The sequence below is a fragment of the Lynx canadensis genome, chromosome A1, assembly GCF_007474595.2.
Source record: "Lynx canadensis isolate LIC74 chromosome A1, mLynCan4.pri.v2, whole genome shotgun sequence".
NCBI classification, from domain to species: Eukaryota; Metazoa; Chordata; class Mammalia; order Carnivora; family Felidae; genus Lynx; species Lynx canadensis.
In genome coordinates, this window is record NC_044303.2 from 13,989,954 (window position 1) to 14,002,656 (window position 12,703).

At 34.4% G+C, this 12,703-nt stretch overlaps 1 protein-coding gene across 1 annotated transcript in view; it reads left to right on the forward strand.

The window, feature by feature from the left end:
* Positions 1 to 12,703, forward strand: part of NBEA (neurobeachin) — a 694,460-nt gene that overhangs the window by 326,611 nt on the left and 355,146 nt on the right. Inside the window, 1 exon segment of the mRNA XM_030309029.1 lies at positions 6,502 to 6,563. Coding sequence (XP_030164889.1) covers positions 6,502 to 6,563 — 62 coding nt within the window.

Sequence of the window (12,703 nt, forward strand, 5' to 3'; positions counted from 1 at the left end):
AAATAGAAAAACAAATTTCATATTGCAGATAAGAAAGTAAAAGATTGGTAAACCAAAAAAGGAAATTGTTATTATACTGATAGAGATGTGTAAACATTGCAGAGGTCATAAATGATAGACACAGATATACATATGGTGTATATAGTGTATAGTATATTTTAGAATGCTTTAGAAAGCATTTGGTTTGGAAGCCAAAAAAGGACATTGCTATTATGCTGATAGAGATGTGTAAGCATTGCAACAGACATAAATGATAGACACAGATATACATATGGTATATACAGTGTATACTGTATTTTAGAATGCTTTATAATACACTGTGAAAACTGCATGGAACAGAGACTTTCAAAGAAATTAGCAGCTGTGGACCACTGAAGCTAAAACAAGTGAAGCATAGCGAGCCTATTCAATTCCTTTCAAGGTCTGTAGTTTTTATTCCACATTTGTTACTAAAATGAAACTATTTCAACCATTTCAGTGTCCCTCAATCTCTACTAATTTTGGAATTTAAGAAAGTTAAAATCATTAGAAAGTTATTTAAAAACTAAATAGTCCTGGGAAGACTTGATTTTTGTTTTTATTTTTTTTTTTAACGTTTATTTTTGAGACAGAGAGAGAGCATGAATGGGGGAGGGTCAGAGAGAGGGAGACACAGAATCTGAAACAGGCTCCAGGCTCCGAGCTGTCAGCACAGAGCCCGACGCGGGGCTCGAACTCACGGACCGTGAAATCATGACCTGAGCCGAAGTCAGCCGCTTAACCTACTGAGCCACCCAGGCGCCCCAAGACTTGATTTTTAAAACTCAAATTATCAGAATAGTCATGTCTGTTAGATGGAAAATTAATTTGGATATTTTATTATGAGGAGAAATAGAAAACTAGACTTTAAAACTACTGGTAGGAACTCTTCTAAAAATTACATAATTATGTTTTCTTTAACACCATGCTCTCTGCCTGACTTCTTTATATCTGGTTTGTTAGAGTTAGAACATCTATACTTAAAAAACATACACTCCTAAAACTCAACATTAATTTTTTGCCTATATTTCTAATTTTGTCCAGGATGAAACTCGGCACTTTCTTTCCACATATCTGCTGCTTCATTTGTTATCTGTAGCTCAGGTAAAGTCTTCACCACTCACACTTTCATTGCTCCTGTACCCTGCTGTTTAACCTCCTACCCTATTGTCTGAAATACTGTCTCGTCTCATTCCAAAATGACTTTCACATCTGCCTCTATTTGCTTTGTCACTGCCTTCAGCTCAGGCTCACGTTGTCTTGACTGGACTCTACAGTTGTGGATTTCTGCCTCTACCACTTACAGAAAGGAATCTTCCCAAAATAGATGGTATTCTGTCTTCCCTCTGCTTAGAATCCTTCAGGGGCTCCCTGTTGACACTAGGAATACGTACCATATATGGTCCTGCTTCCTCAATCTCTCTCTCTCTCTCTCTCTCTCTATCTCTCTCTCTCTCTCTCTCTCTGTCTTCATTTCCACTTGCTGCCTTCCATCTTTTGCACAAGGCAACATAATACTCCAACCCCATTTTACTATCTAGTTCTTGTTTCTTTATACCTCTAATATTTCTGTCGTCTCAGATGACTTTCCCTTCTTTCCTTTTTTTGCCTAGATAAGCATGACATCTTCCAAATGACATAGTGCATACCCTGTAAATTCTCAGCACAGTTGCTCACTACCTTTCTGTGCTTCTAACACTTTGTACTTTCTGTCTACCTCCTAGGATTCTATACATGATTATTTGTATATAAAACCTGTGCCACTTTCCTTCTTTTTATACTTAGTACTTGTCATGGTATTTGACACATTAGACATTAAGCTCAATAAATGCTTTTTGAATGAATTGGGCTCTTGTCCCTTCCAAAATACTCTTATATTTTTCTCCAAATCTTATGTTTTTTTCCTCTATCATCTATAGCAGTTACTCAGTGAATGATGGTTTCCAGATTTATTCATTAATTGGTATTTATTGGGAGCATACTCAGAGCACTGCCTTAGTCATAGATGCCTGTAGGTCTCCTCTCTTGGTAAAGGACCCTTGCTGAAGGAACACTGATACCGCTTAAAAGATGAGTCCCACCTATGAGTGTGATTCCTTGCTGGGAGTGTGGTTCCTTGCTTATCACTGTAAGGCTTCACACCCCTTACCTCCCACTGTGAGGAACATCCTGCCAGAGAGAGAATTTCTCCATACTATTCTGAAGCTAAGGGTTCTTTTAATTTGATCTAATTCTACAGATACATGAAATCAGACTCAGAGATTGACGCAGAAGAGTCTGACAGCTCTGTATTAAAACAGCATCACTGGACCTTTCAGTATTCCTTGAGTTAAAGAAAGATAGCTTTCTCCCAAAGGTCAAAGTTTTAACTTTCCATTCATCTTACATTTTAATGGGGTTTGGTGGGGTTTTTTGCTTTGTTTTGTTTTGTTATGTTTTGTTGTTTATGGTAGGGAAGTGGAGTTCTGAAAATAAAGCTGACTTCTAACCCCTAATAAGTGGGAACCCAAAAGAACTGCCAATGTTTTGGATGGTGGTCTACTCAGATCTTTTCATTCCTTACTTCCTGCATCTGGGCCACCTCAAATTTGTCCATCCAATTAATCTTCTCAAGTGCTTCTATGTAGACACTCAGCTGACTTTATCTTTCAACAGTATAGTTCACAATATATTCAAAAGCTATTACTAGACAGTTTTCTTCACTGTTGACTATCTCCTTTACATACATATTTATTTTCTTCACTCCAGGTGTTAATTTTATACTGGTAACTTGTATGGTATACAGTATTGGATTAGTAATTCTAGTCAGAATATTCTGGTGAATGTATATTTGCTGGTGAAAATAGTCTAGCAACTGGCCAATACTTCTAACTAGATTTTTGTTGGAGAGGCGCATGTGTACAGCTCTTTTGGGGGCTACCTCCCTGAGAGGGTGGGAAAAGTGATCAGAGAATCGGAATACATACCTTAGCCTTCGTAACATTTCCCCAATTTTGTATCTTGCTCTACATTCTTTCTCTTTCAAAAACATTTGTAATTTTAGTGCTTTAAATCTTTACTTATGTTTGGGGGCACCTGGGTGGCTCAGTCAGTTAAGCATCTGACTTCGGCTTAGGTCATGATCTCACTGTGAGTTCGAGCCCCACGTCGGGCTCTGTGCTGACAGCTCGGAGCCTGGAGCCTGCTTCGGATTCTGTGTCTCACTCTCTCGCTGCCCCTCCCCTGCTCACGCTTTGTCTCTCTCTGTCTCAAAAATAAATAAAACATTAAAAAAATAAATAAATAAATCTTTATTTACGTTTGAATTTTACCCTAGGCCTCAGTCCCACTTTCAAATGCCTCCTATACTCTACTCATCCTTCCCCTAAGCAATAAAGGTCTTTCAGATTTATTTTTGTTCCCTTTCCCCTCTGTGCTTTTGCTAAATATAATGCTTTTTCCCCCACGTCTGACTAACATATGCTGTCTTCTCCAAGAAAGCTGTCAAAATCATCCCAGTTGGAATCAACCATTATAACCTTCCTCATAGCCACATATTGCCATCCTAGTCATGTTTAATTATTTACGTAACTCTGCAGAAGACATTAAATGGGCTTTCAAGTTAGGTGACTTGAATTCAGGTTTCAGCTCCACTACTTACTAAGGGAAACTCCTTGGGCCAGTCACTGAATCTTCATATTTTATCTATCATATGAGGTAATAATAACTAAATCAAAGAGTTGTTAAGAGAATCAGATGAGATAGCAAATATATAAAAAATGATTTGTAAATGACAAAGCTCCTGGTAAATGTTAGATAACCTTAGATGTGAATTAAAAACTTGGAGCATATGGGAAGGTATAGATAATGTCTTAATTCCTCAATGCTAACACTGTACTGTGCTCCTATGAGTAGATGCCAAATGAGTCGATTTGATTATGAATTTCTTGCCAGGTACAAAAAGGATAAAATCAACCTGTTTGAAATATACACTTATAAAATATCTGCCTTATGCTTATACAGCCTGAGTTCTTTATAGCATCACTAGATAAATATGGCTTTCTTGAGCTTATGATTAAAGTTATAAAAAACCATGTTTATTCCTACATCTTAAACTTTCAGGTATGGATACTTTTTAATTTAGAAAGTGTGCAAGGATAGAGTGTCATCAGACATTGCTTGTATTTTTAGTATCTGTAATGAAAAACATTGGAGTTAGCCTATTTGTTATAGTAATACTAGAAATAGTTCCAACCAAAGTGATTGTATAGAATTGGAAGGCTGATAAGTTTTCCAGAATTGACTCTGCTTGTGTTCTCATTGTCAAAGCTGAATGTTTTCTTCCTTTAAAAGAGAATCCATTAGTTCCTTCTGTTCAAAACCAATTAGACAAAACACATTAATAAAGTTGTGAGGCTTTATGGAGTTGAAATCCCAATGGCTGTCCTGATTGCAAATTGCAGTGTGGCTATGCTGTTGATTTGTTATGTCCTTTGAACAAGGCATTGATGGGACATTTTTTTATTTTTCCTTATGTCAGAATTTGTAAAAATTGTGAGCATTCTTGTAACATAGAAGTCTTTTAGAAGTTCCTTTAAAGAATGAGTCTGAGAAATTAATGCAATTGCATATTTTTCCTAATTTTTACTTTAAGTTGTTATATATTTAAAAAATTATTATATGCAAAATAAATATATGGTGAATAATTCTTTTTATAGTTATCTTTTATATAGCCTGCAGTCTAAAATCTAAACTGATATGGAGTACATATCATAATTATGATTGTTTTGCTGTGCATAGTCCTTTGGCCTTTTACTTAGTTTTGTCAGAGTTTCAAATAGTTGAGTAGCCAACAGGTGATAAATGTCCCATTAATCTTTTTGACTCTCTAGCTCCTGAGCATGAGAATTGCTGATCAATTACAGCAATTGTCTCTTAAATGAGCTTTTCACATCTGCCTCTTATTTCATTAGTTAACTGTCTGCCCAAAGATCTGATAAGATGGAATACTAGCGCCTTTTTACAGCTTTTTCTGTCATGTGTACAATAAGGATAGTCTTGTTAGCAGAGTGGGCACAGAAGGGTATTTATCCACTACCTACAATAAATATACATGCTACAGCCTAGAAGGCATTTGAGACTGTTTATTGAAATCACCTTAAGAAAAAAAAAGCTGGCTCCACCTCAACTTTCCATTTAGCAACAACTAATGTAAGACCATGGCATTTCCTACTATATACAATGCTTTTACAGATTACTTTTGTGCTCATATGAAAAGAAGAAACAAACCTATTAATTTTTTTAAAAACCAAAAATATTTTAAAACCCTTTTTTTTTAATTAAGAAGCATCATGATTACATACTCTCAACCCAAGATGGTTATTAATTCTTAGTTATATCTTCCTCTATTGCTGGCACTTTTAAAAAACTACCAATCATGATCTGCTTTCTAATTATATGTTATTCAGCAGTCATCCTTTTGATTGGGAAAAGTCTTAATGAATAATTAGTGTTTAAATTGTTTGTGGGAAGAATATTTTCCTGCCTGTAGAATGAGTATAGTAATAGTATGTAACAGAGTAAAAAATGAGAATTAAAGGGCTCCTGGGTGGCTTGGTCAGTTAAGCGTCCAACTCTTGATTTTGGCTCATGTCCTATCTTAGGTTCCTAGGATCAAGCCCCACAGCAGGCTCCATGCTGAAGGCAAAGAGCCTGTTTGGGATTCTCTCTCTGCCACTCCCCTGACTCATGCTCACATGTGCTCGCTCTCTTTCTCTCAATAAGTAAACTTAAAAAACTAAAAAAAAAAAAAAAAATTAAAAAAAGAAATGAGAATTAAATGAGACTATGTATATAAGGCACTTAACACAGTGCCCAGCACATAGTAAGTGATCAATGAATAGTAGCCATTACTATGTACAAATTATATAACCTTTCATTCTTTTCTCTACTGATGACTGTTCAGAGACTTTGGAAACACAACAGTGGAAGATTTTATAAACATAGCTTAATGTGATACTTGTGTGTGAAGTTCATTTTTTAAAATATTTTAAAAACATTTAACAACTGACAACCGAGGGAGTGTTACTATTTGTAAATTATTTTAATTTTGTGTTTTTAGAAGAAAATTTAGGCGGATCTTCACTGATTATTGTTCTTTGTTCTAGAGACAGTCACATAGCAAATGTCTTTGGAATAAAAGTAGCTCTAACAAGCTCACCAGTTTCAATAACTACCCTGTACCTTGTTTAAATATGAGAAATGCCTTGACCAAATAAATAACCCAAGCATGAAGAAGTCAATTTTTTTAGTATTTTTTTATAACTTCTTGAATATCTGAATGTTTTAAAATTGTCATAAAAACTATGTGAATGTTTCCATTTGTTTTATTTTAGGAGTTCTATTTTAAAGAAAGTTTTGATAAGTTAAAATCACATAATTAATTAACTCGGAATGATGATTTCTACCATGGAGATTTATTGTTTCAACCTTTCTTCGTTGCAGGCCTCGTTTGTATGAAGTCCAGCACGTCTGTGGTTGAACTCGTTATGCTGCTTTGTTCTCAGGTAGGAAATCTCATTCACTGGATTGCATTAAACTCCATGAGGATTTTTAGTCATAGAATGCATATGCATATATTTGTATTTGTTTATGTATATTTAAAACTTCCATCTCTTATAGATGACGAAAATAATTTATATTAAGATATTTTTATGTAGATGATCGTACTGTGTGAATATTGATATAGTCTCCCTCTCCCTTCTTCCACACACTTTAGCTATCTTATTCCTTCCCACCATCCCTATCCTTCTATTGTCTCCTATCTGGAAATATATATGTGTGTGTGTGTGTGTGTGTGTGTGTGTGTGTGTGTGTGTGTGTGTGTAATTTGTTATAGATCTTTTGATACCCTTTTTTACATGTCTCCATTTAAAAATGGTATAGTAGAATTTATAGTTTTGACATTTATTGTTAAATGATTTCTTCTATTAGGTTAGAGATAATGAAAGCAAAGCCTTTTCATACAATAGCGGAGTATAAAATACAGCTTATTAGTGAATGGCCTTTGATACAATACCTTGTGGCTTTCCTTTTTTTTAAGGTAATTTGTATATTTCAGGATACATTCCAAAAATCTACTTGTGCTATTTATCTTTAATAATCAGATTCAAAAATACAATTTATAGTTTTGGGGTTTTCTTTCTTCTTAGCATTTATAAGAAATTAAAATACATATATTACATTTTTCTAATAACTAAAATTAGGGACCCAGTGGTCTGTCTTATCAGCTCAGTCAAGTCTCCGAGTGATCCTGATTTTCATATAAGTATTAAATATTTTGTATTATGAGAACAAGAAAAACAGCTTATGTGTGTTTGTAATAAGTAGTTATTACATTTATCCCTAGTTTGCTCAATAGAAAGAAAAATACATCTAAACTCTTTCTAGTTACTGACCTTGAGGTCCGTCTGAAGCTGCAGCTAACTCCCAAATAAACAACAATATGGCTTCAATATTTAAAGGATCACCTTTAAAATATTAGCAAAAACAAAACAACCAAGACTTACCTATTGATTTCCAGTCTTTAGGTTTATTTTCTTGAAGAATATATTCATAGGGAAACCATTAGGTCCATTTCTCCCTTTTCAGCCAGGAAGAATATGAAGAATAAAGAAAACAGCATCTCTGGCAGGAGTTCATTTGCAGGGCATTTGAAAATTGTTACCTATTGCCAGAGTCCTGAGTTCAAGAGACATTTGGAGAGATCCGGACCTTTTAGGTTCTTGATGATGCACATGTATTAAAAAAAAAAGAAGAAGAAAAAAAAAGCTTTTGTGGGAAAAAAAAGTACCTTAAAATTCCTTCTTCTTTAGCTCTGGGTTTTACTGCAGTTCAGAGAAATAAAGAAGAATGTAGCATTAGGGTCTAGTGTCTTTGATGGCCTCATCATCTAATCATAGGTTTAACATTACTCATTTGCTGGCTCCAGGAATTCCTGCCATTAAGGGCCCTAGAGATGAAACTTTGCCTCAGATATTGATTGAAAGGAAGAGTGAGAAATTTAAGCACTCTGTGCAGTGCACTTTCTTTCAGTGTTTCAGCAAAGCAATATTATAAACGTCTCTCAGTTTGATTTTTAAGTTGAATTTTTTAAATAATTCAGAGTGTATTTAAATATTTCAAGTGGTTAATTGATTAAATATACTTCATTTAAGCGACTACAAAATGTATGTTTGTAAAAAATAGTTCCCATCATTCTGTTATTTGTTAAACTGAAATGCTGCTTTCCATAAAATATTTTTAAAGAAATAATGAGTAATAATCTTACGTTAATACAGTTGAGGTAGGATGAGTTTATGATAATACTGTGAAATTAGCTTATGAAACCATCTTTATAGATCATTAATTTTTCCATGGATGTGTAAAATCTTGGTTTTAAGGACACTCACACAAATAGACATGCGTTTAAAATTTCTTTTAATCTGTCATTTTTCTCTACTACTCAAATTCAAGATGATCTATGTCCTGTTTTCATCCATTAGCAGGACAACCATTGCAGTAGCAGACTTCTGATAAAGGAAAATGATTACAGTTAATGATGCTCTGGAGCTTGCTGGGCCTAGCACTCTCCAAAGCTGGGTTCTCTTTTACAGGCCTTAATGCGTCTCTTGGACAATGGAGCTCATCCCTGTAGAATTAGCAAAGTTTGTAGGGCTGTCTTTGTGCCAGGGCAGTCCTGAGGAATCTTTAAAGCTACAGAGTTCTGAGTTGTCTTTTTGTTTTATCTTACGGTCAGCTTTTTAGAAATATCTATGGCTCTATGTTGTTATGATTTATTATAAGTTTGATGGTAGTGATGTTATTAAAATTCCAACGCAAATGGAATTTTTCTGTTTATTGATTTGCTCAAAATGTGTTTTTCTTTTTCCAAATTTAGATAAACTACTGAAGGATAAAATTTTGTTTGGAGAGACTAGGTAGCTAAGGATTGAAAAAGGAAAAGAAAAGGCAATCTTTCTCTCAATATTTGTTTTTCTTTCATTTGTGACAACACATTAGTTACTTTAATTTTTATGCTTTTCATTTCGGAAATTTCATGTTAACAACTATTACTAAAGATATCAGTTTTTCTTTTCTTCTTATCTGAGCTCCTGAACAAACTTACTATTGCCACTGGTTTGTGTGCAAAATATGGTCTAAATTTACATGAGATCGTATTACAAGTGTCTGAAGGTACTTGTCAAGGATAATTCAGTTCATATGGACAGCCTTTTAAACTCCAAGGGACATGCCATCCAGTCTACTCCCCAGTGGAATTTTAGGTCTCTGTCGAGAACATATTTTTACTTTTAAGAAGCTATTAGCATTATCATTGTATTGCATTTATTGTTCCACAAATACCCAAATGTTTCTTACAATATTTTGCATAGCTTTCCTTCCCATGCATACCTGACGACACAAGAGTACATTTTAAGAATCAACTCTTTGTTCTTCTTCCCTTTCAATGTGTATTAAAGTTGCGCCTTAGTAGTATCTTTTTAAAAAGAATTGGTTTCTTGTCGTTTAGAAAGAAAATGAACTGAAATAAAATAAGTCAAATAATTAATATATTTTGTTTTAACAAAATCACTGCTTAATCAGTTAAATGTAGTGTTTCCTAGTGTTCTTCAGGATATCACAGGTCTGACACTGTCTTCTGTCAACTTTTTTTTTAATGCTTTACAATTACATTTGTTTGAGGTGCTCTATGTCATTCTATATATGTACCTTAATTTTCTATTACATTATTCTGAGTGTATTGTGTTCTTTGATGAATAGCAGATTTAGTTTTCAAGTAAACTTTTTTAGGTACTATAATAGTTTCTAATTATTTCCAGATTTTTTTTTTTAGGAAGTCTCCATCAGAGGTACTCCAGGAAAAATTGAGTGATGTTATCCCGTAGGATTTCTTTAAGTTTTTCTAAGTAAAGCTTAGCAGATGTCATTGCATTTTTCTGTGCCTTATCTTTCGATAGAAAACGTTTTATAAATTGAGAAACTTTTATGTAAAAAGTAATGTCTCTCAGTATTCAAGTACTTTCTGACTTGAAGTACTGATTAAGCAAAATGCATGCTTAGTAAATCATTTTTATTCTCATTAGAAATCCCAAAACGTATACGTACCATAAAATAGAAGTCAGCCTTGCAAGTTTCTTTAGAATCTGTGTATGAAGTTACTAACATGAATTATTTTGTGGTTTTGTTTGCCTTTTTTTTTTCTAAATATTTCATATAGTTAAATAAAAAGGAAGTTAGTGACTTCACTGATGTGATCAAGGCTCAGACCCAGGACTTCTAAACACAGCACTTAACAAAAGAACCACAACTGAGGAACAATCTTCCTTTTTCAGATGATTTGGTATTTGAACTTTTAAAATTTTCATTTTTTCTCTAATTTGATACAGTTTATTCAGATGGTACAAAGGAAAAAGACATACTTTTCTTCCAACTATAATAAACCAAAGATAGAGGTAAAAACACAGATGAGATGAATATGGAAAGCTAGTAGTGCATATTCATGAGTGCCCACTATTGAAAACATTTGGGGTGTCTATAGTAAGATGATAAATGTTAGAAAACTTGGGATGAACTAGATTTTTTTCAGTGTTTTTTTTTGAGGGGGGGGAGCAGCAGAGAGAGGGAGACAGAATCCCAGGCCGGCTCTGTGTGCGGTCAACACAGAGCCCAGCGTGGGGCTGGCTCTCACGAACCATTGACATCATGACCTGAGCCGAAATCAAGAATCAGATGGTTAACAGACTGAGCCACCCAGTCACCCCTGGATTAGATTTTTTAAAAGCATCTTCAGAAATAGGAAATCCTAGTTTTCTGATGAAATTGTGTCACAATTATTTATTTAGTGACTGCTTTTTTATATTAGCCTTGTGCTGGTTACTGAAGATTTATTGGTAACATCCTTCCATTTCTTAATGTGGTCTGGTGTTATCTGTGAAACTTGCCTGTTATGTAGCTGAGTTTGAACTCAATGATGAGTAAAAAAATTGTAGTATGATATATTTTTTAAAAATTTTATTTATTTATTTGTATTTTTGAGAGAGAAAGAGTGCAAGCAGGGGAGGGCCAGAGAGAGGGGAGACATAGAATCTGAAGCTCTGGGCTCTGAGCTGTCAGCACAGAGCCCAATATGGGACCCAAACTCATGAAGCATGAGATCATGACCTGAGCCAAAGTCAGAAGCTTAACCAAGTGAGCCGCCCAGACTTAGAGCACACTCTAAGCCTTTTATGCTTTAGACCACACTCCAGCTTAGAGCTATGACGTGCTTAGAGCACACTCCAGCCTCATTTTAAGTACATCAGAAATTAAGTAACCACACAATAGGTTTATTTGGGTTTAATTTGTCACGTAGGGAGTTACCCATTTCCAGGCAGTATATGAAACAATGTTTCCTCAAGGGTAGTTTTTAATATAAAATGTTATTGTATGTTAATAGCATAGAATTGAAGTCGATAAGAACTTTCTAACTTGTGATTAGTATTGAGTAGTTCCTGGTGTTTGCTTTTATAAGTTCTGCCTCAGCGTTTAGGAGAAATAAAGCCTCTGTTTCATTCCTGAATATCTCACAAATCCCTGCCTTTTTCTCTGGACAGTGCTTGGCCCCAACTTCTATCTGTGGCATAACATCCTCTCAAAGTTAAAGGGGCAAATTAGGCATTAAAGTTTTTTGAAATTGCCCAGAGCATACCCTCTTTCTCGCCATAAAGTTTGTAATATGTCTTAAGTAGAAATAAAAGTTTAGCAGGAAATTGCACATGTGATGATGCATGAAGATTACTGTCAACTTGAGTCATAATAAAGTTATTAGAAAATATGGAGAAGATTTATAGTAAAAATATAGACATTTGGAAAAAAAGTATTTCCATTTAATGTATCTTGGGGAGAATGCCTACTGCACAAATGCAACAGGCTCAGTCTGTTATTTACCCAACTATTATGGCATCCCTCTATGAAAATTTAATCCAAGATTTAAAGAACATACAATTCAAATTACTTTTGATTATTTCCATGTGGTCTTTTATTATTGATTTCTTTTACTCAACTCCTAGAAAAGTTAGGAGGTATAATGAACATTGAGTCTATCAGTTTTATGTCATAAAATATTTATTTTCCAAGCTACCTATAATATATGTAATTCTTGTGCATGATATAAATACTTTCATCCTTGTATATTAATTAACTCATATCCAACTCAAATTGTAAACTGAAGAAAATGATGAATAAACAGAAGTTCTGAGCTCCGCTGTATGTAAATGGTAAAATATAAGAGAAACAACAGCCCTTTTTCTCATGTCTGAATTCTTACAATTTTACTAAAAACAGGACAAAAAGAAATCTGTAAGCCTTGTCCACCCATACAATAATCCTTGGGAGCTATAATTTCTGTAGGAGAGGAGAAAGAATATAGCATATTCTGAGGTAGACAGATTTCCCTGGGTCGCTGATAGACCACCTCCCTGACGTAGAACCCCTTCCCATACTTTGCCACAATATCCACCCCTTTCCTTTCTTTCTAGCTATTTTGGCATGTTTGTATTCCCCCGTGTCTATTTTTCTATGTTTACGTTTTATAAATTCTTCAGACACATTACCACAACTTTGAAAAATAGCAACAATAATGTGTATGCATTCCACAGTCCTACAACTA